The sequence below is a fragment of the Lactuca virosa genome, chromosome 2, assembly GCF_052849685.1.
Source record: "Lactuca virosa cultivar CGN04683 chromosome 2, Lactuca_virosa_CGN04683_v6, whole genome shotgun sequence".
Taxonomy (NCBI): domain Eukaryota; kingdom Viridiplantae; phylum Streptophyta; class Magnoliopsida; order Asterales; family Asteraceae; genus Lactuca; species Lactuca virosa.
In genome coordinates, this window is record NC_136427.1 from 274,155,766 (window position 1) to 274,178,499 (window position 22,734).

General features: G+C 32.7%; 3 protein-coding genes across 4 annotated transcripts; all 3 read left to right on the top strand.

Annotated features, from left to right (window-relative positions):
* Positions 1 to 1,470: 1,470 nt before the first annotated feature.
* On the top strand, positions 1,471 to 5,976 carry LOC145161116 (amino acid transporter AVT1C-like). Of its 2 annotated transcripts, none has more exons than XM_079080557.1 (12): positions 1,471 to 1,868; positions 2,424 to 2,646; positions 2,958 to 3,283; positions 3,662 to 3,876; positions 3,973 to 3,996; positions 4,087 to 4,267; positions 4,357 to 4,579; positions 4,657 to 4,792; positions 4,890 to 5,055; positions 5,353 to 5,396; positions 5,514 to 5,576; positions 5,651 to 5,976. In XM_079080557.1, the coding sequence occupies exons 2-12, from the start codon at positions 2,465 to 2,467 to the stop codon at positions 5,744 to 5,746; spliced, it is 1,656 nt and encodes a 551-aa protein (XP_078936683.1). In that variant the 5' UTR covers positions 1,471 to 1,868; positions 2,424 to 2,464; the 3' UTR covers positions 5,747 to 5,976. The 2 variants fall into 2 exon arrangements, with proteins under 2 accessions (XP_078936683.1, XP_078936684.1); XM_079080558.1 differs by having other exon boundaries at positions 2,432 to 2,646.
* A 3,361-nt stretch (positions 5,977 to 9,337) lies between these two features.
* PUM4 (pumilio 4) lies at positions 9,338 to 13,781 on the top strand. The gene is made up of 11 exons (XM_079080559.1): positions 9,338 to 9,472; positions 9,730 to 10,497; positions 10,589 to 11,324; positions 11,401 to 11,950; positions 12,040 to 12,181; positions 12,257 to 12,364; positions 12,464 to 12,676; positions 12,744 to 12,851; positions 12,931 to 13,125; positions 13,213 to 13,387; positions 13,493 to 13,781. Exons 2-11 carry the CDS (start codon positions 9,814 to 9,816, stop codon positions 13,525 to 13,527), a joined length of 2,946 nt encoding a protein of 981 aa, XP_078936685.1. The 5' UTR covers positions 9,338 to 9,472; positions 9,730 to 9,813; the 3' UTR covers positions 13,528 to 13,781.
* A 1,599-nt stretch (positions 13,782 to 15,380) lies between these two features.
* LOC145161118 (OVARIAN TUMOR DOMAIN-containing deubiquitinating enzyme 9-like) lies at positions 15,381 to 18,225 on the top strand. The gene is made up of 10 exons (XM_079080560.1): positions 15,381 to 15,576; positions 15,763 to 15,946; positions 16,132 to 16,769; positions 16,866 to 16,939; positions 17,021 to 17,075; positions 17,177 to 17,325; positions 17,407 to 17,455; positions 17,551 to 17,635; positions 17,723 to 17,779; positions 17,891 to 18,225. The coding sequence occupies exons 3-10, from the start codon at positions 16,233 to 16,235 to the stop codon at positions 17,944 to 17,946; spliced, it is 1,062 nt and encodes a 353-aa protein (XP_078936686.1). The 5' UTR covers positions 15,381 to 15,576; positions 15,763 to 15,946; positions 16,132 to 16,232; the 3' UTR covers positions 17,947 to 18,225.
* The last annotated feature ends 4,509 nt before the right edge of the window (positions 18,226 to 22,734 follow it).

The window sequence follows — 22,734 nt, forward strand, 5'->3', positions numbered from 1 at the left end:
GTTTTGAAAATATTTTTACTCTAGTTGTCTTTTGGGTTAATGAATGAATGGTTTTGACTTACTAAAAATGAAATTTTTACTCGGTATTTTTGGGACGTTACACATAAAGAACGCATGTATATAAAGATCGTAAGTAAAATCAAATTACCTTTTTAACGGGAGTAATCTAAACGAAAGTTGTAGTAAACTTAAAGACGAACACGTGAATATAAAGATCGTTAAAATCTAAGATCGTGTGAAGAAGTTACGACGTTCAAAACACAAGACCTAAGCAAACAAACAACTTAGAATACTCACGTTAAAAAATAATATATTTTTACTTACGATTTTATAAAAAAACGTTCATACATATAGTCATAAAGAACACATGTATATAAAGATCGTAAGTAAAAAAATATACCGCCTTTTAACGGGAGTAATCAAAACGAAAGTTGTAGTAGACTCAAATACAAACGCGTGGATATAAAAATCATTAAAATCCGAGATTGGATGAAAAGGTTATGATGTCCAAAACACAACAAATACAAACGAGTGGATATAAAGATCGTTAAAACCCGAGATTGTATGAAGTTACGACATTGAAAACACAAGATCTAAACGAAACACAAAACCTAAGCAACTAAGGTTGCAGTGGTCATAAACATCAATAACCTCAAACATCTCATTAATGATTGTCTCATGTAGGATGTCGTGAGAAAACTTAAACAAACCGGTCATAAGTATTGAATATATACAAAACAACTAGGATTTATTTTGCAACAAAAAAAATATTAAGAGCTAAATGTGAAAAAAAATACAGAATAAATGTGTAAAAAGTGAGAGATATATTACTATATTAAATCATTTTTTTTCGATTTACCTGGAATAATCGGTAATAAAGACTGAATGTGTACAGTTAAACAAATTTAATGAAATTATTTTGTGACGAAAATTATATTACCCATTTAAGTCGTTATCCATTCTAAAAATTTACTAAATATGGGATTATTTTGTGACGATTTTTATAACAGTGTATAGTTGTATATGTCACGTCACCCTCAGGCTCCAAAATAATCGTTCTTACGCTTCCGGGGGTCTCCCTCTCTACAGTGGGGTTACGTCGAGCTATGTTGATATAGATTATTAAAAAAAAGATGATTTATAGACAATAATTTTTCTCCGTACATAACAACTGGTGTTTAAAAATATTATATTCTACAACTCTATAATACATAAAATGTTATGTATGACAAAAAACTGGTGGACGAATCACTTCTCTTATAAAAAAATGTTTACCAATTACGATAACAGATACTCTATTATTATTTTTTTGTTACATATTTACAGCAGCTATTATTATTATTTTTTCTGTTTTTGATTAATTAAAATTGTGAAACTTCAATTGGAACGTGGCCTCCGTTTTACGAGTCAAAATCTACGCTAGACCCCAATCACAGGCAAGTACGCATCTTTGTCGCCTTCTTCGTCAGCTACAATCGAATCGAATGAGTGAGAAGCCACGACATTGTGTGTGTGTGTGTGTGAGAGAGAGAGAGAGAGAGAGAGAGTTGGGGGCAACAATGGCCGTGCCATTATAAAATGGATGGCAGATTTAGCAGAGCTGAGAGGCATCAACAGAGCAAGCAGAAGAAACAGAGTACTCTGTTCTTGAACTCTCTTCTCTGATGGCAAACGCTCTGTTTTAGTAGCTCTCTGGTGAACAACAATGTCTTCGTTTTTTTCTGTTTAGATTCATGTTTTTCAGCTGATTTTATTGGTATAGAAGGTGCGAAATTTGCGGGGGTTTGTTTGTATGATTTAATTTCGAATCAGGAAGAAATTTTGCAGATACTGTCACCAGCTCAGCCTTAATTCACTTGTTAAAAAAGGTAGAATATGTATATGTATATTTTTTGTATCTTTTGCTAATATGGTCATCCTTGAGGTTTTGGGTTATATTCACGGAATTCGCGTTGAAATCTCGATTTTGATTGTAGTGGTAATCGACGTTTTCCTTTTCGTTCTCATTTTAACTTCATTCGTCCATTTGCTCTTAATCCTAAAATCGGATCAGGTTAATTTTATTTTTCGTTTCTACTAACTTCTATCTGAAAGCTTAATTTGTGGAGTTCTATCGTTGAATTTAGTCCTCGATTCGAATTTCTTTACATGTGATATCCAGATTTTGCCGAGTCATTGCTGGATTTTTTGAATTTCCGATAAATCTGCGTGCTAATTTTGAGGAGTTTAGCCTCTGTTATCTTGCATGTTGCCATGTGCTTGATGTGTATACACACGCTCGTGATTTTATCCCCTTTTTAATGGATCCAAATCCAGTTCACAACATAATTTTACATAGTCAAATACATCATTTTTCATAACTTCGTTTGAGTTGATGTTGTTTAGAGCTTATCTTACACAAGATTAACCTCTTTTGTTTGAAGTCTCGTAGATCTGAAAAGAAGGCTAGGAAATTTGTGAGAAAATGAAGAATTCAGTATCAGATCAAGCCTTTTTCATCGAGAGTGAAGATGATGAGGAAGACAAGGACTCCATTAGAGGTGACGACGATGGGAATGATTCGGAATTTTCAAATTATTCCGACGATAACCCTCAGCATCAAAGCAAACCTAGTTCCTTAAACCCATCGTGGCCTCAAAGTTACAGGTATGACCCCATCCCACTTTTTTGGATTCTACTTTAATTCCTTATACATTCAACAATTGATAAGATTCCACTTAAATTCTGAATTCATTTGAATACTGAATCTTGTTATACCGACATGATCAAACTGGATTATGTGAATTCTGAAACATTTTTTGTACCAGAAAACAACAAATACACTAAACTTAACAAGATCTGATACAAACTAAGATTAGCAGTGATCGATTTGTAACAAGATCTAGTTGTATGATATTGAATCAAAAGAAAGTAGTTTTGTTAAAGATTTTCCTTGGGTTGTATGATGGATGTTTCAGGCAATCGATAGATCTGTACAGCAGCGTGCCATCCCCGAGCCTGAACTTTCTGGGGACTCCCAACTTGTCTCGATTAGGCAGTTCATTCCTTTCCTCAACGCTGACAAGAAGACACACTCCTGAGATACTCCCAAGTTTAAGCAAACCTTTCTTGCCACCATCAACAGACAACCAGCAGCCACAAGAAAGGCGTAGTAGTTCTCATTCTCTTCTTCCTCCACGAGGATCATCTGCTAAGAAGTTGCCACATTATCACAAATCTTCTAAGGCTTCACATGAACTTCCTCTTTCCAGGCAGAGCTCTTATGGTCAATCTGTGCTTAATGGTATGTGTAATATTAATTGCTTATAGTATTGGCATGTTTATTAGTTATGTAGTATTTATTTATTGGTCCTAGTTCTGTCTTAGGTTTACTCCATGGAGCCCCATCATATTCTGGGTCCTGAAGGACAATTTCTGATTTGTAGATTTTATTTCATTCACCCATCATCTGATTAAGATGGTATTAATGGACCCCAACAACTTTTTGGTCCCAGTTTAACCAAGGCCACGTTTGGCCACACGTTTGAATTCTCTTAGAAGACATGCAAGTTTGATTCGGATCTCTGGATCATAATTGCATATAAGCATCAAGTTACGTTTGTCATTTGACATTTTACATAATAAAAAATTTCTCATGATGACTTTTTTGTGTACTGTGTAGGCATAAATGTTCTTTGTGGAGTTGGACTTCTTTCAACTCCTTTTGCAGTGAAAGAAGGAGGATGGGTAGGATTGTCATTATTGTTCATCTTTGGTGTCCTTTCTTTCTACACTGGTATCCTCCTTCGATACTGCTTAGATAGTCAACCTGGCCTCGAGACCTATCCAGATATTGGCCAGGCTGCTTTTGGCACTCTCGGACGTCTCATCATTTCTGTAAGTTTACTTAATACATCAACAAAAAAAAAAAACATTAAAGTCTTGTTTCTGACCAATTTACCCTTTTTCTCTTGGTTTCTGTTTTTACTGCAGATAATATTGTACGTGGAGTTGTACGTAAGTATATCTAATCTGACACCAACTTGGTTTTACTTAATTTGGCTTGATTCTATGTTTTAAGTTAGTTTTTTTTTTCTTTCACTGAAGGCATGTTGTGTTGAATATATTATCTTGGAGAGTGATAACCTATCGTCTCTGTTTCCGAATGCACATTTAAACCTCGGAGGATATATAGTAAACGCGCATTATTTATTTGCAATTATGATCACTCTGGCTGTCCTTCCCACAGTTTGGCTACGCAACATGAGTGTTCTCAGTTACATATCTGGTAAAACTTAATATTTATTAACAGAAGATCAAAATCAAAATGGTTTATAATAAACCTTTACAGTCAAATCATTTTTGTTTTTAATCCAGCTGGTGGAGTTATCGCATCAATTCTAGTGGCGATTTGCTTGTTTTGGGTTGGGTTAGTGGATGATGTGGGGTTTCAAATTGAGACCACAAAAACCTTAAACCTATCGACTTTCCCTGTTGCCATAGGCCTTTATGGGTACTGTTATTCAGGACATGCAGTGTTTCCTAATATCTATACATCAATGGCAAAAAGAAGTCAATTTCCAATGGTACTCTTAGCCAGGTATGCTAATTTTATCACCCTTAGCTACTTTTTCTTTTACATGCTAAAACACAAGTTTATTAAATTTTTATGGGCAGCTTTGGGAGCTGTGCTGTTCTTTATGCTGCAGTGGCTATAATGGGATACATGATGTTTGGTGAATCAACAGAATCACAATATACCCTAAACCTCCCCACAAATCTGATTGCCTCTAAAGTTGCTGTCTGGACTACGGTATTTAATTTAACTTGAAAAACATTATCAGACTTTTGTTTTAAAAAAATAAATAAATAATAACTTATTTCCTCTCCATTTATTTATTGTTTTGTAGGTGGTCAACCCATTTACCAAATATGCGTTGACCATATCTCCTGTAGCTATGAGTCTTGAGGAGTTGATACCATCAAACCATATGAAGTCTCATGTCTACTCCATCCTCATTAGAACAGCATTAGTCTTCTCTACTTTGCTTGTAGCCCTCTCCATCCCCTTCTTTGGTAACTTCAACTCCCACATCCCGTACTCACAACACTAAATTACATTTTTGTCCCTCAGTATAGTCGATTTTTTTTCTTCATCTCTTGCAATTTCAGGCCTCATTTCATGTAAAAGGACTATAATTTGGAATCAAAATTGCGAAAATCGGTTAATACTCAGATGACTAAAACTAGTCGTTCTACTTGGAATAGAGACCAAAATTGCAAAAATCAGCTATACTCATGGACCAAAAATGTAAATTACGCTAAATAAATAAATGTAAGCTAAAGATGTTCATTTTTTTTTTCTTTCTACAGGTCTTGTGATGTCATTGATTGGATCTTTACTCACTATGCTAGTGGTATATTCTTATTTGTCTACAATTTTCTGCTTTAGCACTTGCCTTTTTCCTAGATTCAAAGGGCAATCAAAATAAATAAAATATACTAAAAATTAATGTGGGGTGTTTTTGTTGCAGACGTTGATACTTCCTTGTGTTTGCTTTTTGAGCATTTTAAAGGGAAAAACAACTCGCTTTCAGGTACAAAGATATAAATATCTATTTGTTTAATTACTAATTAATTCTAATTGTGTCTGTTTTGGTTTGATTGGTAGGTATCAGTGTGTGTATTCATCATTGTTGTTGGGTCTGTGTCTTCCGTTATTGGAACCTATACAGCGTTATCAGAGATAATTCGACAGTTGTTTTGATACTTATCTATATTTAAGCTTTGATTTGAGTGTTGATCTTTATGAGTATACAAATAGATTAGGACACCCTTTTAATGGGATATTGTTAATTATTGTTGTTTGTATGTTGGAATGTTTAAAATGAAATTTTGTCTCTCCTCTCTATGCTATTAGCAATTTAGCATGAAGAGGGGATGTTCCTTTTCGTGTGTACTTTTTGAATAAATTAATTAGTTATGATCGTTATGCTTTGGGGCTCTGTGTATTGCAATTTCTATATCTTTCTATAACGGCCTACTAGGCTACTACTCTTATACTCCATATTTACCATCTATATGACCGTGTTCATTACACTTTTTATAAGTAATATTTGTAATAATGTTTGATAAAAATTATATGATAAGCTAGCGAAGAAATATAATGACATTAAAAAAGCTCGGTAGACAAAACAATATTTTAAACAAATGCTTAGTACATTTCATGTGTAATGCCGTAGATATCTAGAGGCTAGAGTCATTTATACCAGACATATTAGTAAAATAAAATACAACTCCGTATGAATTATTGGGATTGAATTTTTAGCAATATATATATATATATATATATATATATATATATATATATATATCAAAGAACAAATATAAATAGATCATATATGTGGGCCAAATTATCATTTGATCTACATCTACAATTTGTCAATAAACCATCTATTTATCATAATATATCTCCACCAAATCCATCTCCTAAACTAGGGTGAGTACAATAAGTCGAATATAAGAACAATCTTTTGTTCTAATTGATAAAAGAACCACAACCAAATCTAAATTGATATCAATTTTCTTGCTAACAATTATTAGTTATTATCACCATCGATGTTATACCTATTTCTAAAGCGATGGATCTTTTGTAATTGATTTTAAACTCATATGTTTATCATTGTGTTTAGAGAACTATGAGAGGTGTGGTTGATAGGAGAGAATGATGGTTTTGAGGAATGAATGGAACGATGAGTTTGTTTATATATAACTAATATATGGTATATTTTGGAGAACTTCAAAAAAAATTGCATAAGCTTGTTAAAAAGCTAGTTTATAAACTATCTTGTGGTTTGTCAAATATAGCAACCCAAAAAAAAAAAAAAAAAAAAAAAGAGTTAGTTCCAGTGTACCAAACATTTAGCTTAAATCCCTTTGAATATCGTATTAGTCTAAGTTATCCAAAATATTTGACGACGTTAAAATCACATTATTTTTATGTCTTCGTGTTAAAAAGCTATTTGATAAAATACTATACACCATTTATCTAAAAATGTACCATGTTTTTTTTTGTTTGAAAACCCCAACTTTCTTTTGAAAAGTTACTTTTTATTTGATTTTTTAAACATTAATATTTGTTTATCTTGATTTTCGTTTTATCAACGTTTTATTTAGGCATTAAAGCTTATTTTAGACCTTTCATAAATAATTAAATACTTCTATTGAAGTTGATATTAAGTTGAATGCTACAATTTTGTGGGCGGAAAGAATTGCATGGTTATTGGTCAAAATATCTAATTATGTTCTATTAGTGTTTGGTACACATATAATATTAGATTGGACCGGACATGATTGAACTGGACATAGTGTATGTGTTGGATTTGGTAATGCTAGGACATAACAGAGGACATTAAAAATTACTATATTATCCTTAAAAATTATCTATTAATCATTATAAATGAGACATGTATATCATATAATTACTATATTATCCTTAAAAATTATCTATTAATCATTATAAATGAGACATGTATATCACATGTTATTAGAAAAATACATATAATAGTTATAGAAAATTACAATAAAGTGAATAAGTTAATTGAAAATTTTGATTTTGATATCGTAATTTTTTTCTCTCGATTAAGTCATTATATTTACAATTTTGTTGCAATATCAAATGAATGACTAGTTCTCCTGATAACTATTTTTCCTAAATTGCAATAAAGTCATTAAGTTACCAAAATTTTGATTTTGACAATGTGTTCTGTTTTTTTTAATTACGTCATTACATTTATAATTTTGTTGCAATGTCAACCAATTGACCAGTTACCATCAATCTAGCAGGTTACCAAATAAATTACGTGACAATATTGTGATGTAGAAGCCATGTCGAATCTTATGTAGCAAGATTGAGTTTCAAATATAGGGTTTGCATCGAACCCAATTTCACATATCTCCTTTTTTTCTCCTCTTCTCGTCAGAGTATTTCTTCACATATATCGTTTGAAGGTCGGTCTAATGGTTAAAACTCACTTACAAACTCACTAAGCATCTCCTTGATCGACCTTGTAATGGGTCTTCATTTACTTGTGGTATAATTCGAGTTTCTAAACAACAATAACATCCTCTGAAATGGTGAACACGCCTTTTCACTAACTTTTACGTGAGTTTGAACCACTGGATCGACTTTCAGACAATATTTGTGAAGAAATACTCTCACGAGAAAAGGAGAAACAAGAGAAGGAGATATGTGGAATTAGGTTCGATGCAAACCCTATATTTGAAACTCAATCTTGCCACATAAGATCCGGCACGACTTTCACATCACGGTATTGTCATGTTATTTATTTGGTAACCTGCTAGATCGATGGTAATCGGTCAATTGGTTGACATTACAATAAAATTGTAAATGTAATGACATAATTAAGAAAAACAAAACACGGTGTCAAAATTGAAATTTTGATAAACTTAGTGACTTTATTGCAATTTGGGAAAAATAGTTACCGGGAGAACAGAGAGAACCGGTCATTCGGTTGATATTGTAATAAAATTGTAAATATAATGACTTAATTGAAAGAAAAAAAAATACGGTTTTAAATTTCGATTAACTTAACGACTTTATTGCAATTTGTGCTAATAGTTATGTTGGACTTTTGGTGCATGTATCTTGTTCTTTTTTAAATAATAAAATTATTTATAAGAAACTATTCCAAAATGAGAAACTTCATTATTCTAAAGCAATAAATACCGGAAAGTTTTAAGATTGAATGCTAGAAGTTGATTCTATATTTGCAGGTCCTGAGTTTTGTGGTATGTTTTTACAAAATGTTTAATTTTTACTATTTATCCATAGATCATATATGAAAAAAATATTAAACGGTTAAATATTTAAATATATCTTTTATGTAACATAAATACTTAAGCCAAGGAGTTTCTAATTCTCATGGGTTTATAGTTTTGAATTTTTATGACAAATTTATAATTTCTTATCACCCGTTGAGCACTATTTCCGATATTAATTATAATTATCACTATATATCATTACTAAGTTGCCATTATTTTTCGAGTTACCATAAATAAACCTTCAAATAAATTCTCTAAATAAAAACAAATTAGTATTTGTTTAAACCTATAAAAAAAAAATAATAATAAGATGCCATTAATGGAAGACAGGGAGAGTATGCCCAGGTCTCCCATGCACGTAAACCTATAAGTCAAATGATCCCCCAACGCCAATTTTCTTGAATAGGAATTCAGTAATCTCTTCTTCATACACACAATTCACATTAATGAATCTCTAACGAAATTTCGAAAAATCTCCACCTCCTTCGCCTTTTTCATTTCATTAATTCATTATTCTTACTTTTACTTTTTAATTCTTCACGAGTTTCCAAACTCCTTCCTAGATTTGTGAGATTCATAGGAACATATGATTCACGTGAGATTTATCCAGCACCCTGATTCAACGTTCTACCCTAACAAAAACACAACCGTAAGTTTCATTCCATCTCCCATTTATATCCGTAATTTTTCCGAAATTTATTTGCAATCATGGATGTTCGTAGGAATTTGTGATTGCCGATGAGTGTGCTTTTTTGTATTATACATTTGGTTTTTTTAATTCTTCCCCTGATTGATTATCTGTGAACGGAATTTACTCTTTGTATATGACTATATGTGTATAACTTTTGTGTTTTGATCCAGTTTAGGGAAGGGTGGATAACACTTTATCTGTATAAATGCTTACAGGTACGCCATGTGTGATGTGTTAGAGTAGTAAATTGTCTTGATTTGGTTGGCATTGGAAAATTAGGGTTTTTGGATGTGAATAACATGGAAGAGGGTATGATGAAAGCTTTAACAGGAAATTCAGATAATAGTTTAGAGAGTGAGCTTGAATTGATACTTAGTCAAAGGGATAGTAGGGTGGTGGTTGGTGATCAACAAAGAGATCTGAATATGAATAGGAGTGGTAGCGCTCCACCAACTGTTGAGGGATCTTTAAGTGCAGTTGGAAGCTTATTTAGGGACTCTGATCTTGTGCAAATTGATAACAGAAATAGTAGTATTAATAATAGTACCAATTGGAATGGAGGAGTGTTGACAGAAGAAGAACTTCGATCTCACCCAATGTATTTAGCATATTATTATGCACATGGAAACTTTAATCCAAGGCTCCCTCCTCCATTGCTGTCTAAAGAGGATTGGCGAGTTGCTCAAAGGTTTCAGGTAGGAGGCTCATCTTCTGAAGGAACCAGGGATTGGTGGAAGAAGAATGTGAGTAGTGATCATACTGATATTGGTAGTGGCAGTGGTAGTTCTTCATTGTTTTCAATGCAGCCTGGTTTTCAAGGTATACACAAGGATGCAGAATCTGAATTCATGGAAATGAGGAAGAATCAGCTTCATCTTCCCCACAAAAACTCTGCTGAATGGATTGAAAGAGGTGATGGTTTGATTGGTTTAACAGCTCCTGGAATGGGTGGTAGAAGAAAAAGCTTTGCAGATATTCTTCAGGTGAATATACATTATTCATATCCTACAAATGTTCATATCAACATTATAAATTTTTAATTGGATTGACTTAATTTCTTGTCTTCTTCTACAGGAAGGACTAGAACAGCCTGCATCCTCATCCAATAGAATTTCTCGTCCTGCAAGCCAGAATGCAATCAGTGATGTTATGAACATGAGGGGCGTATCTAATTCTCATTCATCAAGTTTATGTAATGAAAAAGAAACTTCACAAGATCCATCAAGATTCAAGAACATGAATTCATCTGTTCCACAATCTTTTGCACCTGCTGTTGGTTCATCTTTGTCAAGAAGTAGAACACCTGACACTCAATTGGTCAGAAAAGCCCCTACTCCTGGCATGCCTCCTCTGAGTAAAAGATGCATTGCAGGAGGAAATACAGTAAATGAGGTTACAGATGTTGCATCTTCTTTATCTGGCTTAAATCTCTCAAAACCCCGTCTTCCTGATGGAGATAATAATCATTCACAATCTAGTTACCTTGATGCTATAAATGATCAGAGGCTAAGTTTTCAGCATCAGGTTGCTGATAACTCAAGGAAAGACAACCTTGGAATGCATTCGAAATATGATTTTCATAGGGACAATGCAAACTTACCTGACTTGAGTGTTGGAAAGTCAGCCATTGATGGACCAGTTAACTTTCACAGAAGGGCAGCTTCTTCTGCTGACCTAAATTCTCACAGGAACATGTATGAATTTGCAAATTTAGAAAATTCCAGAATATGTAATCAAGTCGATAACTTTATGGATTTGTCTAGTCAGATTCCTGCTAGATATTCTGCTCCGATTAATCATCTTGCTTCAGGTAATTTGTTAGACTTTATAAATCCATAAACTTAATCTTTTAATTCATGTTTACATTCTTTAATATGTATTTTCAGCTTCAGCTTTAAACACAGCTGGAAAGGGGCAATTTTTGAGGCGATGTAACTACCCACCTGTATCTAACTTTCATTCACCAATCATGGGTTCACGCCATGGTCAATGCGTGGTCAACACACACTCGGCTAATCTTCCTTTGGGATGTAATAATTTTGTTGTTTCACATGGCCATGAAGATATGCAGGCTCTTCAGAAAGTGTATCTTGAAGCACTGCTTGCTCAACATAACCAACAATACAGTTCGCCACTTTTTGGAAGATCTGGAAGCTTAAATCATCTATATGGGAATCCCACATATAATCATGGCATTCCATATCAAGGAAACTTACTTGAAAATTCTACACGTTCAGCAGTTGGATCTAGACAGTTGTCACAACAATTTGCTCCTGCTTTTAGAAATTCAGTGGGTGGAGTTTCTGGATCTTGGAATCCGGAAGGTGATATGAGCTTAGATAGAAGATATGTTTCTTCATTGTTGGATGAGCTCAAGAACAACAAAAACAAGTCTTTTGAACTCTCTGATGTTGTTGATCATGTGATTGAGTTTAGGTATGGAAATTAAGTCTTTTTCATTCATATTCAGTTATGATTTATGCATCATTGACTCTGTTCTTTTTTTTTTCCCTTTTATGTTATAGCACCGATCAATATGGAAGCAGGTTTATTCAGCAGAAGCTTGAATCGGCCACAGTTGAAGAAAAGAATATAATATTTCCCGAAATTGTCCCTCATGCACGTAGTTTGATGACTGATGTGTTTGGAAATTATGTCATACAAAAAGTACATTCATCATCCTTTCATGTCTAATTCTTTCACAGTGTTGTATACTTAAACATTTTGTACATACACTTTCAGTTCTTTGAGCATGGCACAAAAAGTCAAAGAAGGGAGTTAGCTGGTCAACTCATCGGCCATGTTTTGCCTCTTAGCCTTCAAATGTATGGTTGCAGAGTTATTCAGAAGGTAGATTTTTTTTTTATTTTTGTCAAAAAGCACATAATCTTTCTTAAAGATCAGTCATCACATATTGATGAATAATTCATAACATGGATTTATACTCAGGCATTGGAGGTTGTTGAAGTTAATCAACAGACAGAAATGGTGGCTGAGCTTCATGGTTCAATCATGAAATGTGTTCGTGATCAGAATGGTAATCATGTAATCCAGAAATGTATTGAATGTGTGCCTCAAGATCGTGTTCAGTTTATAGTTTCTTCTTTCTTTGGACAAGTTGTTTCTCTTTCATCACATCCTTATGGATGTCGAGTCATTCAGGTATATTTAAAAAAAAAAAAAACTTTCATTTTTCTTCTTCTTCTTATTCTTATATGTGAAAGTACAGAGGGTATTGGAGCACTGTAATGATCAAAATACAAAAGCTGTAATGGATGAAATCATGAACTCGGTTTGTACTCTAGCACAAGACCAATATGGAAATTATGTTATTCAGGTACTCACTCACCTTTTGAATATATTTGTGATTTGAGATTGAATTAATTGATATAATATTGTTGTTTGATTATAATTAGCATGTACTACAACATGGAAAACCCCATGAGCGATCAGCTATCATCAACAAGATTGCAGGAGAAACAGTGAAGATGAGTCTGCAAAAGTTTGCTTCAAATGTTGTTGAGAAATGCTTAACTTATGGAAGCCCGGATGAACGCCAACTTCTTGTAAACGAAATGCTTGGTTCCACCGATGAAAATGAGCCATTACAGGTCAGCAACTTTTTTTTTTTTGTAAAAATAAAAAACACATTGTCTTTTTGGTAACTGAGTTTGTTGTAATGCAAAACAAAACTATAGGCAATGATGAAAGATCCTTTTGGAAATTACGTTGTCCAGAAGGTTCTAGAAACTTGTGATGACCAGACACGTGAACTCATCCTCTCGCGTATAAAAGTCCACTTGGCGGCTCTAAAACGGTACACGTTTGGTAAACACATTGTCTCTCGTGTGGAAAAGCTAGTCACTTCAGGAGGTGAGAATTTAGAAACATGTTTCTAATTCAAGATTTCTTTGTTTATTTTATTATTATATTATATTTTTCTCATGAAAGAATTTTTCATTTTGCTTATATTTGCAGAAAAGCACATTGCATCATCGAGTTCAAGATCTTGAAAGTGAAACATTCCAGTTTCTATAAAGAACGATGATCTCTATGTGAATATGATGAATGGTATGGTAAATACCAAATATAGGGGACATAGAGAGAGAGAGAGAGAGGGAGGGTTGTAGACGGGGTTTTGATTTATTGTGATGGGGGGTTGTAAAGAGACAAGTGTAAATGACGGAAGATGGGGATTGGTAGAAAAGTTGAAAAGGGAAAACATGTATGAGGTTTATGTATGTATAGGACCTGGTTTTTATGTAAATGTGTTGGATTTTGATTCTGAAAGAAGTGGTATTTTTTGGCAAATTTGTGTTTTGTTTCATCATGGTTGTGGACTTGTGGGGGGTGCCCATCTTTCTGCTTCTCATATATTTTAAAAAGCACCACTATACTATTTTGCATATGTATGACAGCACAAATATTGCAGTTTTTTATACTGTTTTTTTTTTGACAGCATGTATTTGCTGCTGTTTTATGCTGTTTTTGACAGCACAAATATTGCAGTTTTTTACAGCATCAGTATTGCTGTTTTTTTTTTTTTTTTTTTTTTTTTTTTTTTTTTTTTTGCTGTTTTGACATGTTTTTAGTTGTTTTTAACTAATAATTTAGTGATTTTTACATAGAATTGCAGATTTTTGTCATGAAGCTCACTGCTATGCAGATTTGGAAGTTTTTTTGGGTCTTGTAATGAAATGAAGAAAAGTTGCACCTTATGTTTTTTGGGCTTGCTTTTTGTTTTGCTCCTTTGCGAAAGAATTTCTTTTGGTTAAATTTGGGGAACCATGTTAAATTAAGAAAGTGGAATATAATAGGGAAAATTAATAATCTAACCTATTAATGACTTCTCACTTTTTAGCCAAAAATTAGGATTTGTCCCAAACTAGCCCACGAAACCGAAGGTGGTTAAAATGGTCTACTGTTTCGCCCATTTAACTACTGTTTTGATTTTAGTATATAAAGATTTTTTTTTTTTTTGTTTTTCACTACGAAACCGTAGACGAAAAAATGGTCTACTGTTTCCTCTGAGAAGTCTACTGTTTCCCAAATAGTAGATTAAAAATGATCTACTGTTTCGTCTAAAAACCTACGGTTTTGGGTTTTTTTATTTATTTATTTTTTATTTTATTTAAATGAAAAAAAAACACTAACTTTTTTACTACTATATCCTACCTACTATATATTAAAAGAAAAATCTCTTTTACAGTAAAATGTGAAATAAAAGAAAAGGCGAGAAAATCGGATATTTAAAATAAAAAATCATTAAGCAAAAACTAAAAAGTAAAGAAAAATGATAAAAAAAAAATACTAATTTTGTAAAATTTTAAAGGGGTTTTCTAATATGTGCCCTAAAGGCATATATATAAAAAATATTAATAATGAAAAATATTACGATAATTAAATGTAAAATATATTTATCATGGAGATTATTAATACATTTCATATTTAATTATGGTAATATTCCTTATAATTGATACATTTTATATTTAATTATGGTAATATTTGTCATTAATTAATATTTCTTATATGTTATGTTAAAAAATCCTAATTTTAAAATATATTAAATGGATAGATATTTTTTTTAATAACATTATAACAAATTGGTAAAACTTACAAATTTAAGTTTTCTGAATCAACGTAAAAACACTATTGAAGTTTATACTTTATACTTTGTGGTTTGTATTTGTACAAGGCAAAGGAGCCCAATCAAATAAATTTGAGAAGTGGGACAGTTTTGACTTGGGCCGGTTACCATAAACCAAAAGCACCACACCATTAAGGTATTAGTTACGGCGTTACCGTCACATCTCAACAACCCAAAGCCAATTGCCGTGAACGTTACCGCCACGTAATCACTCACCGGTAACAGTTCCGTTTAAGCATCCTTTCCTCGTTTGCTCAAATGGTCGGCCCCACCCGCGTAACTGATATTCGGGAATGCCGCCGATTTGATTGACGGTGTTCCGCCGCATTTATTTATAATTTCATATTCAACGGTGGCGCCTTCACACCACTATCCGGATTTCCTCTGTTCATGTTTCATCGATTATAGTTTGAAGGTATTTTCTTCCGCTTTTTAATTATTCATCATAATTCATAAGGCTAATTGTGTCTTAATCTGTATTTGTATTGCTATACACGGCAATCAGTTTGAAACTCGAATGTGTAGGGCTGAATGTTAGGTTAGGTGTACTTGCTCCGCTTCCTGTGTTCTTGTATTGAATTTGTTTGTTTGGATTTTGTAGGAAGGTTCCGACTAGGGCTAGGGTTTGGTGTTTTTCTACAAATTACCTGGATTCAAATCAACTTTAAAGTAAAACAAGGAGAGAATAATTTCACAGCAACAGTTTACCTTTTTTAAACGTTTCAGCTTTCCCTTCATGCCGCCATGCTTTTCCTTCATTCACTTTACGTGATTGGTTAGAACAGGTATGTGAAACCGATGAATGGACACTCTTCCTTCTGAAAATGATTATGATGCATAAGAGAATGGCTTCAATAATATTATACGTCTACCTTTTTTAAGAGAGATTGTTATCGACTATGAAATGATATGTGATAATACCACCCACCTATTTATCTCTGTCGCTTGACTCATCTACCCTTTGGTCTAGCTGGAGAAGCAGTTAACAGTCACCGGAAGAAGCAGATTAGCAAATAGGAAGGCTTGATTTTTGTTGGTTTCAGAACGCCAACAATTTGTTCAAATCTTTACATGAATATGACTTTCCAGGAACAAGATCCTGATGTTGTTAGATGGGGTCTTCATCACCTGATGGAAGTTTGTTCTGTAACTAATGGTGGATCACCAGCAGTTTTTACTCATTATGACAAGGATATATCTAGTGTTGAGTATGTGAGCGAAGGTTACTGTGTGCCAAATTATGTCAATGTTGAGAATGATGAGATATCAAATTATGTTGAGAATGATGAGATGATTGCTCAAGCTTTACAAGAAGAACTATCACGACTTGCACTGGAGGAAAATCATGGATCATCTGGTAACAATCAACAAAAAGAATCTGTGCTTGCTCAAGATTGGGTTTCCCCTTCACAAAGACATGATAATTTTACTACTGAGAGCAGTCAAGATCAAGACTATGCAAATGAAATGGGAACAAGCAATTCTTTGTTCAGCACTGAAGAAAGATCAGGTGATGATGAAGATCAATCATGTTCCCCTGAGATGGCAGATGAGTCTACTCTTGATGGTGAAGTAGGAAAGAGAATAAATCAAATGGTTCCCATTCGTGTATGTTTACTTTTAGGTCACAAATTTCAATTGCATGATTCTTTTCAAGTCATAAAGTTGGTGGGATGTTTGTTTTTTTAACATGGTGTAATGCAGCATGTCCCTAAAGTAAATGGAGAAGTACCCTCTGCTGATGAAGCAACATCAGATCATCAAAGGCTAATGAACAGGTCATTTCTCTTATACTCTTAAATTTTATTAAGTTTTTAGTTATTGATATATGATTATGATGATATGTGTTCTATTTCTAGATTGGAGCTCTATGATTTAGTTGAACTAAAAGTTTCAGGGGATGGTAACTGCCAGGTTTGTACTTTGTAGAGTTGTAGCTCATGTTTTTTTGATACTATTTAATGTCACTTTTTTCTTTGATTATTTTTAAAACCCTAAACTCATTTCTTGTTTAGTTTCGTGCCTTGTCTGATCAAATCTACCGATCAAGTGAGCACCACAAGCTTGTGAGAGAACAAGTTGTTCATCAGCTCAAGTTTTATCCAGAATTATATGCAGCTTATGTTCCCATGGCTTATGATGATTACTTGAAGAAAATCAGCACGTACATTATAAACTCAATTTTGTATTTTAACTTTTTAAACCCTTTTTTGTTTCTAATGTTGAAGCAAAACTACTGTTACAGGGCTGGTGAATGGGGTGATCATGTCACATTGCAGGCTGCAGCAGATGCGGTATAATTTACTCTTTTTTTTTTTTCTTTTTTTTTTTTTTTGTGTGTGTGTAGTCCCTTGACATGTGACTTAACTTGGATCATTTGTAATTGCAGTTTGGAGTGAAGATATTTGTGTTAACTTCGTTTAAGGATACTTGTTATATTGAGATTTTACCATGTGCTCAAAAATCAAATCGAAGTAAGTGTGTGGAATATTTTATTATACTTGAGTTGATTGTTATACGCGTCTTTTTGCTAACTGGTGTGTGGTATGGATTATGTGCAGTTATCTTCTTGAGCTTTTGGGCTGAGGTGCATTACAATTCGATTTATCCAGAAGGAGGTAAATTACATAATCCACATTTAGAAATTAGTAAAGAAAAAAAAATATATCTACACAATTTGTGGGCAATGAGACGTTCTCAAGTATTTAAAATGTGAAAATATTAAACAGAGCTACCGAGCATGGAACAGAGTAAGAAGAAGAAATGGTGGATGCTTGGGGGTTGAATGACATTTGGGTGTGTAACAGGTGAACTATTTTTCTTTCTCATTGTATAGAAAGTTTTAAAATACGAGTTCTAGGATCACGATACATAGTACATATTTCAATTATTTTTAGTTGTTTCCCATTCTTTTTACTTATGTATGGGCTTTTTCTACCTTATTGAGTTAGCATTTAGTACTACTAGTATACTAGATACTTCAGAACATAGGAAAACTCAAAGTGTTTCATGTCAATACCACTTTTGTCTTTTGAGTTTTTTTGAATTCGGATACTATTAGCCACTTGTTTTATTCATGAAAGAGTGGATCGAAATCAATACCTTAGATTTAAAGTTATTTATATTTAAAAATCAGACTTCAATTAAAAGGTATATATAAAATTTTGAACTTTTTGCATTGAATGTATAAAAAAGTTGTATCATGTGGAAATGCAATGTGGCAATAGATGCAGTGTTTACTTGGCATATGGTTAAGAATTTTAGATGTTTAGGTAACAATTTAATATCTCAAATACTTCATAAGCAAAAGTGATGATGGATATTAAACATGATTCAAATAGCCTGATATGAAAATATAGGTTAATTAAACCCTACAACATTTTGCTCGATTATCCGATTTGCACCTTAACTTCCGTAAATATAAAGTTTGGGAAAGTTGTAGGGTTTTTTTATTCAAAAACTTTTGGTTTAAACTTGAAAATCGTCAAACTTATGGGTCTTTCATGAAATTAACCCACAAAAAAACCTACCACTTTTCTAATTTTACTGAATGACCAAAAAAAGGTTCAAAAAGAACATTTTTCCCAGCATGGTATTGTTAAATGGTTATATCTAACACCAAAAACCGTTTGTTGGATGTCTGGTATGTAACCATATTTCTGTTTTGAGATGTTAAAGGTCATGTGTATATGCAAATAATATTTTTTGATAAAAGATGGAACATAGGATTTACGTGGGGTGTGGTAGTGGAGGTTTTAATCACGCAACCGCTTCTTGTCAACCTTACTAGTCTGCATGATTATCCTGAAGGTTTAATAGTGGCTTGATTTTAATAATTGGTCGGTGGTATTGTACGGGGTTAGGGGAGCTATTGTAGGGCTTTTTTTTTTTTTTTTTTTGCAGGAAATAAATTGTGGGTGTTATAGGAGAGACAATATTATAATGTATCATGTATGCTTGATCGTGTGGGCTTTTTTTTTATTTTTATTAAGGTATAGTTTTTGTTTTGGGTTCTGATGATGGGAGAGAGAAATTAGGTTATGAGGTTGCATGCATGGCTTCAAATAGGGAAATTGTTTGTGGCTTAAGTTATGATTTATGAACACGATTTGCATGGGTATAAATTGATGGGTTCCGTCAACTGTCTTATATTTTGCTTCTCTATCATAACAGTAATGTTGTAAATCTATCGTATACATTTCTATTATGAGTCGTTTGGTGCCTCTAGATGATTTGGATCTCTAAAACATGAACACCCTAAATAAACAAAACTCATATGATCAAGCATGCACTGGAATCTTATCTCTCTGATAGCGCTCACTTTTTTTTTCGGGTTTATGTGGGGCGAGGCGTTGTAAAGGTCATGTGTATATCAAATGATATTATTTTAATAAGCCATCAAACTATTTATACAACAACCCGTAATTTACATAAACATTTAACATTTAATTTCTGGGAAAAATATCAGAGTTTACATGCATGATATCAAAAACCAGAGTTTCAAAAATCTTTAAAAAGCATTCCCAGAGAAACATCAACAGGTGTTAACAATTCATATCTTAATCATAACTAAAGCAAGCAAGGATAAACATGAAACAAAAGCCTAATCTCATGTCTTTGATGCTTCTAAGTCCTCACCCTCTACAACACATGGAAACAATATATGTTAGACTATAAGTTTGGTGAACAACTTGTTCTCTCACAAGCTTGTCACATAAGTAACCAAACATTTACACATGTACCGGGTGATACAACCGGTCATCATTATCTTTATTTCCATGCAAGACTCTAAGCACAATCTTTTCTAGGGATCCTTTAATCTAACTCTTTGCATGCATGTGCATACACATCATAAAACATAACACATTATTTATCATAGCACAATCTTTCATATGGATCTCTTAATCTCTTTGCATGCATGTGCATACACATCATAAAACATAACACGAGTTATTTATCATAACACAATCTAACAATGATGTAATCAATAATTACATCCATACATTCGCATGCTTGTACATGCTCTATATCACATAACCATACTCCAAAATAGAAGTATAACTCACATTTTGTTGTGAAATAGCAACCTACTTCCAACTTCTCTAAAGCTTTCGTTGAGAGGCTCCAATTCCTTCCTTGCCACCACTTATCACATTTACATACATTAAGCCTCTTACACATGTCTTAATCCATTAAGTCATTACTAGCGATTTAAGCCCCAAAAAAAAAAAACTCGCATTTTAGACAAAAACCCTAGCTTCACTATCTATTGTCCAAATACTTGCCAAAACACTCCAATCAAGCTAATAAACACTTAACCTAGCTAGATTATAACATATGAACATTTCTTCATCATTCTCATTTCTAGGGTTTCAAAGCCTAGAATCAAATTATGGAATTTAACCATTATAACTTCATACAGTTCATGGATTAAGCTTCTAAACACTTAATCATACCTAAAAACAAGTTAATCAAGGCAAATTTCACACATCAAGCTCAAACCCAAAAATCACCATTAAAGCTCCATAAACTAGAAAAATGGAGAAAGTAACTACATGAGGAGTTTGAGATGCACATACCTAGTCCAAAGCAAGTTAAATCGGCCTTTGATGCCTTCTAGAACTCAAGATCATCGGATCTCCTCTCTCTAGGGTTTGGGTGTACGCTTTTTGAACAAATAAGCTTTAACTCAGAATTTAATCATGCTTGAAACCGCGTCATGGCGAGGTCTTCACCGGGCCGCGTTGTCTTAAATGAACTCGCAGTTAGCCTTTTGTCACGCCATGGTGACTATTCTTCATAGCAACCTACTTTGATCACCATGTCGTATCACCCATATGTCACACCCCGATCCTTGTCGGAATCGATCGAGGCGTGATATATTGTTCAAAGTCTCATGACAACTATGTTATAATATGATTAGATTCAATTAAGTACTAAGTATGCAAACAAGATCCACAACAAACAAATACAAATCCAAATATGAACAACATTTATTACATCAAATTTAAATAGTCTTGTGGATTTTTAAGGCACAACCTATTTTTCATCAACTTCATTCTTCAAATCTGCATCATGGGTAAAAACAGGTCAACTACGAGAGTTGGTGAGTAATCTAATTTTAGTAGAGAAAATTGTGAAGTTGAAACCTTTATAATTGGAAATTTGTTTTCTTTTGAAGTCGGAAAACAATTGTATTTGAGATAACGGTTTATAAATCAAAAATTGATTAACAAATGATAACAACAACAATAAGTCCTCACCCTATATATACATATGTATATATATATATATATATATATATATATATATATATAGGATGGAGCATCTAATCATCATACACACTCAACCACGTGCGATCAATCACCTTAGCGTCCCAAGGCGGGGTGGTCAACCCAATAGCGCTATTATTGTCCATAACGTACCTCAAGAATACGGGCATAGTCATGGAGATTAGACTAAAAATGGTAATGCACTACAAGTACATGTAGCGTAAACAAACAATAGTTATACAATTAATGACTCACGTATAAATGTCCCAACAATGTCTCAATTGTGATAAAACAATAAAATGAAGTTGGAACATATTAGAACCACATGATACACCCCAAAAGTATTGAAAATTATAAAATATGGGGTAGATTACTCACTTTAGTCCCAAAACGAAATGCGTGTGTCGTACGATAGACGATTCGGGTCAAAATAGCGTAGAACCTAATATAATTAATAGTTTTGGTTTAGGAACTGCTAAACGAGAATGGAGTATTAATACAAATAATTAGACACATATTCTTATATTAGATGAATTAACAATAATTCATTTTGATTATAATATTAAGGTATTTATTTGTTAAATGAATTTTAAATTGAATTACTTACTTTGCATAATTAATTTATATTTTCAATTTAGGCCAGATTTTAATAATTTCTTATTAAAATAATAACTTGCCCAATTATAATTATTTACAGATTTTAACAATTATTTATATGAAATAATCATTAAAATGCATTTTTACATGCTTAAATACTTAGGAAAATAGTTTTAAATAGTAAACAGTATTGAAAAATTATGAAATTATTAGGAAATCATTATTTCATACAATATGAATTACTGTAAAATTTGTATATTTTTCTGAACTGTTTTAGTATTTATTTAATATTTTAATGATTAAACAACACAAAATTCGGGAAAAATAGTAAATGATTCTCAAAAACTCTGTAAAATTAACCATAGTTTTATAACATGATGTAGAGCTCAGTGTATAAGTTTCAGATATTTGTGACTAGGGGAAGTATTTTTTATATATTTCATTATTAATTAATCAATAAAATCATAAATAATAGTAAAAAGTAATATAAATGCATGAAACTTCATATATCACGTTTAATCAGTATACACGTCATCTCAGAATTTTCTCAGAATTTATTGAATACAAAAAGTATTTTATGTGAATTATTGCCCTACTTTATTGCAATAATTATAGTAATTCAATAAAAATAAATTATTTTCTGAAAATTTCCAGAACTTCTTATTTTATTGATGGGATCCTGAGAAAAATCAGGTTTATGCATA

Excerpts from the sequence above, each read along its gene's own strand:
- LOC145161118 (XM_079080560.1), top strand. The coding sequence starts at position 16,233 with ATGAATATGACTTTCCAGGAACAAGATCCTGATGTTGTTAGATGGGGT. Across the intron at positions 16,770-16,865 it reads ATCAAATGGTTCCCATTCGT|CATGTCCCTAAAGTAAATGG; the intron begins GTATGTTTACTT and ends GGTGTAATGCAG. Across the intron at positions 17,780-17,890 it reads TTCGATTTATCCAGAAGGAG|AGCTACCGAGCATGGAACAG; the intron begins GTAAATTACATA and ends AATATTAAACAG.
- LOC145161116 (XM_079080557.1), top strand. The coding sequence starts at position 2,465 with ATGAAGAATTCAGTATCAGATCAAGCCTTTTTCATCGAGAGTGAAGAT. Across the intron at positions 4,793-4,889 it reads AAGTTGCTGTCTGGACTACG|GTGGTCAACCCATTTACCAA; the intron begins GTATTTAATTTA and ends ATTGTTTTGTAG. Across the intron at positions 5,577-5,650 it reads GAAAAACAACTCGCTTTCAG|GTATCAGTGTGTGTATTCAT; the intron begins GTACAAAGATAT and ends TTTGATTGGTAG.
- PUM4 (XM_079080559.1), top strand. The coding sequence starts at position 9,814 with ATGGAAGAGGGTATGATGAAAGCTTTAACAGGAAATTCAGATAATAGT. Across the intron at positions 10,498-10,588 it reads GCTTTGCAGATATTCTTCAG|GAAGGACTAGAACAGCCTGC; the intron begins GTGAATATACAT and ends CTTCTTCTACAG. Across the intron at positions 13,388-13,492 it reads AAAGCTAGTCACTTCAGGAG|AAAAGCACATTGCATCATCG; the intron begins GTGAGAATTTAG and ends TTATATTTGCAG.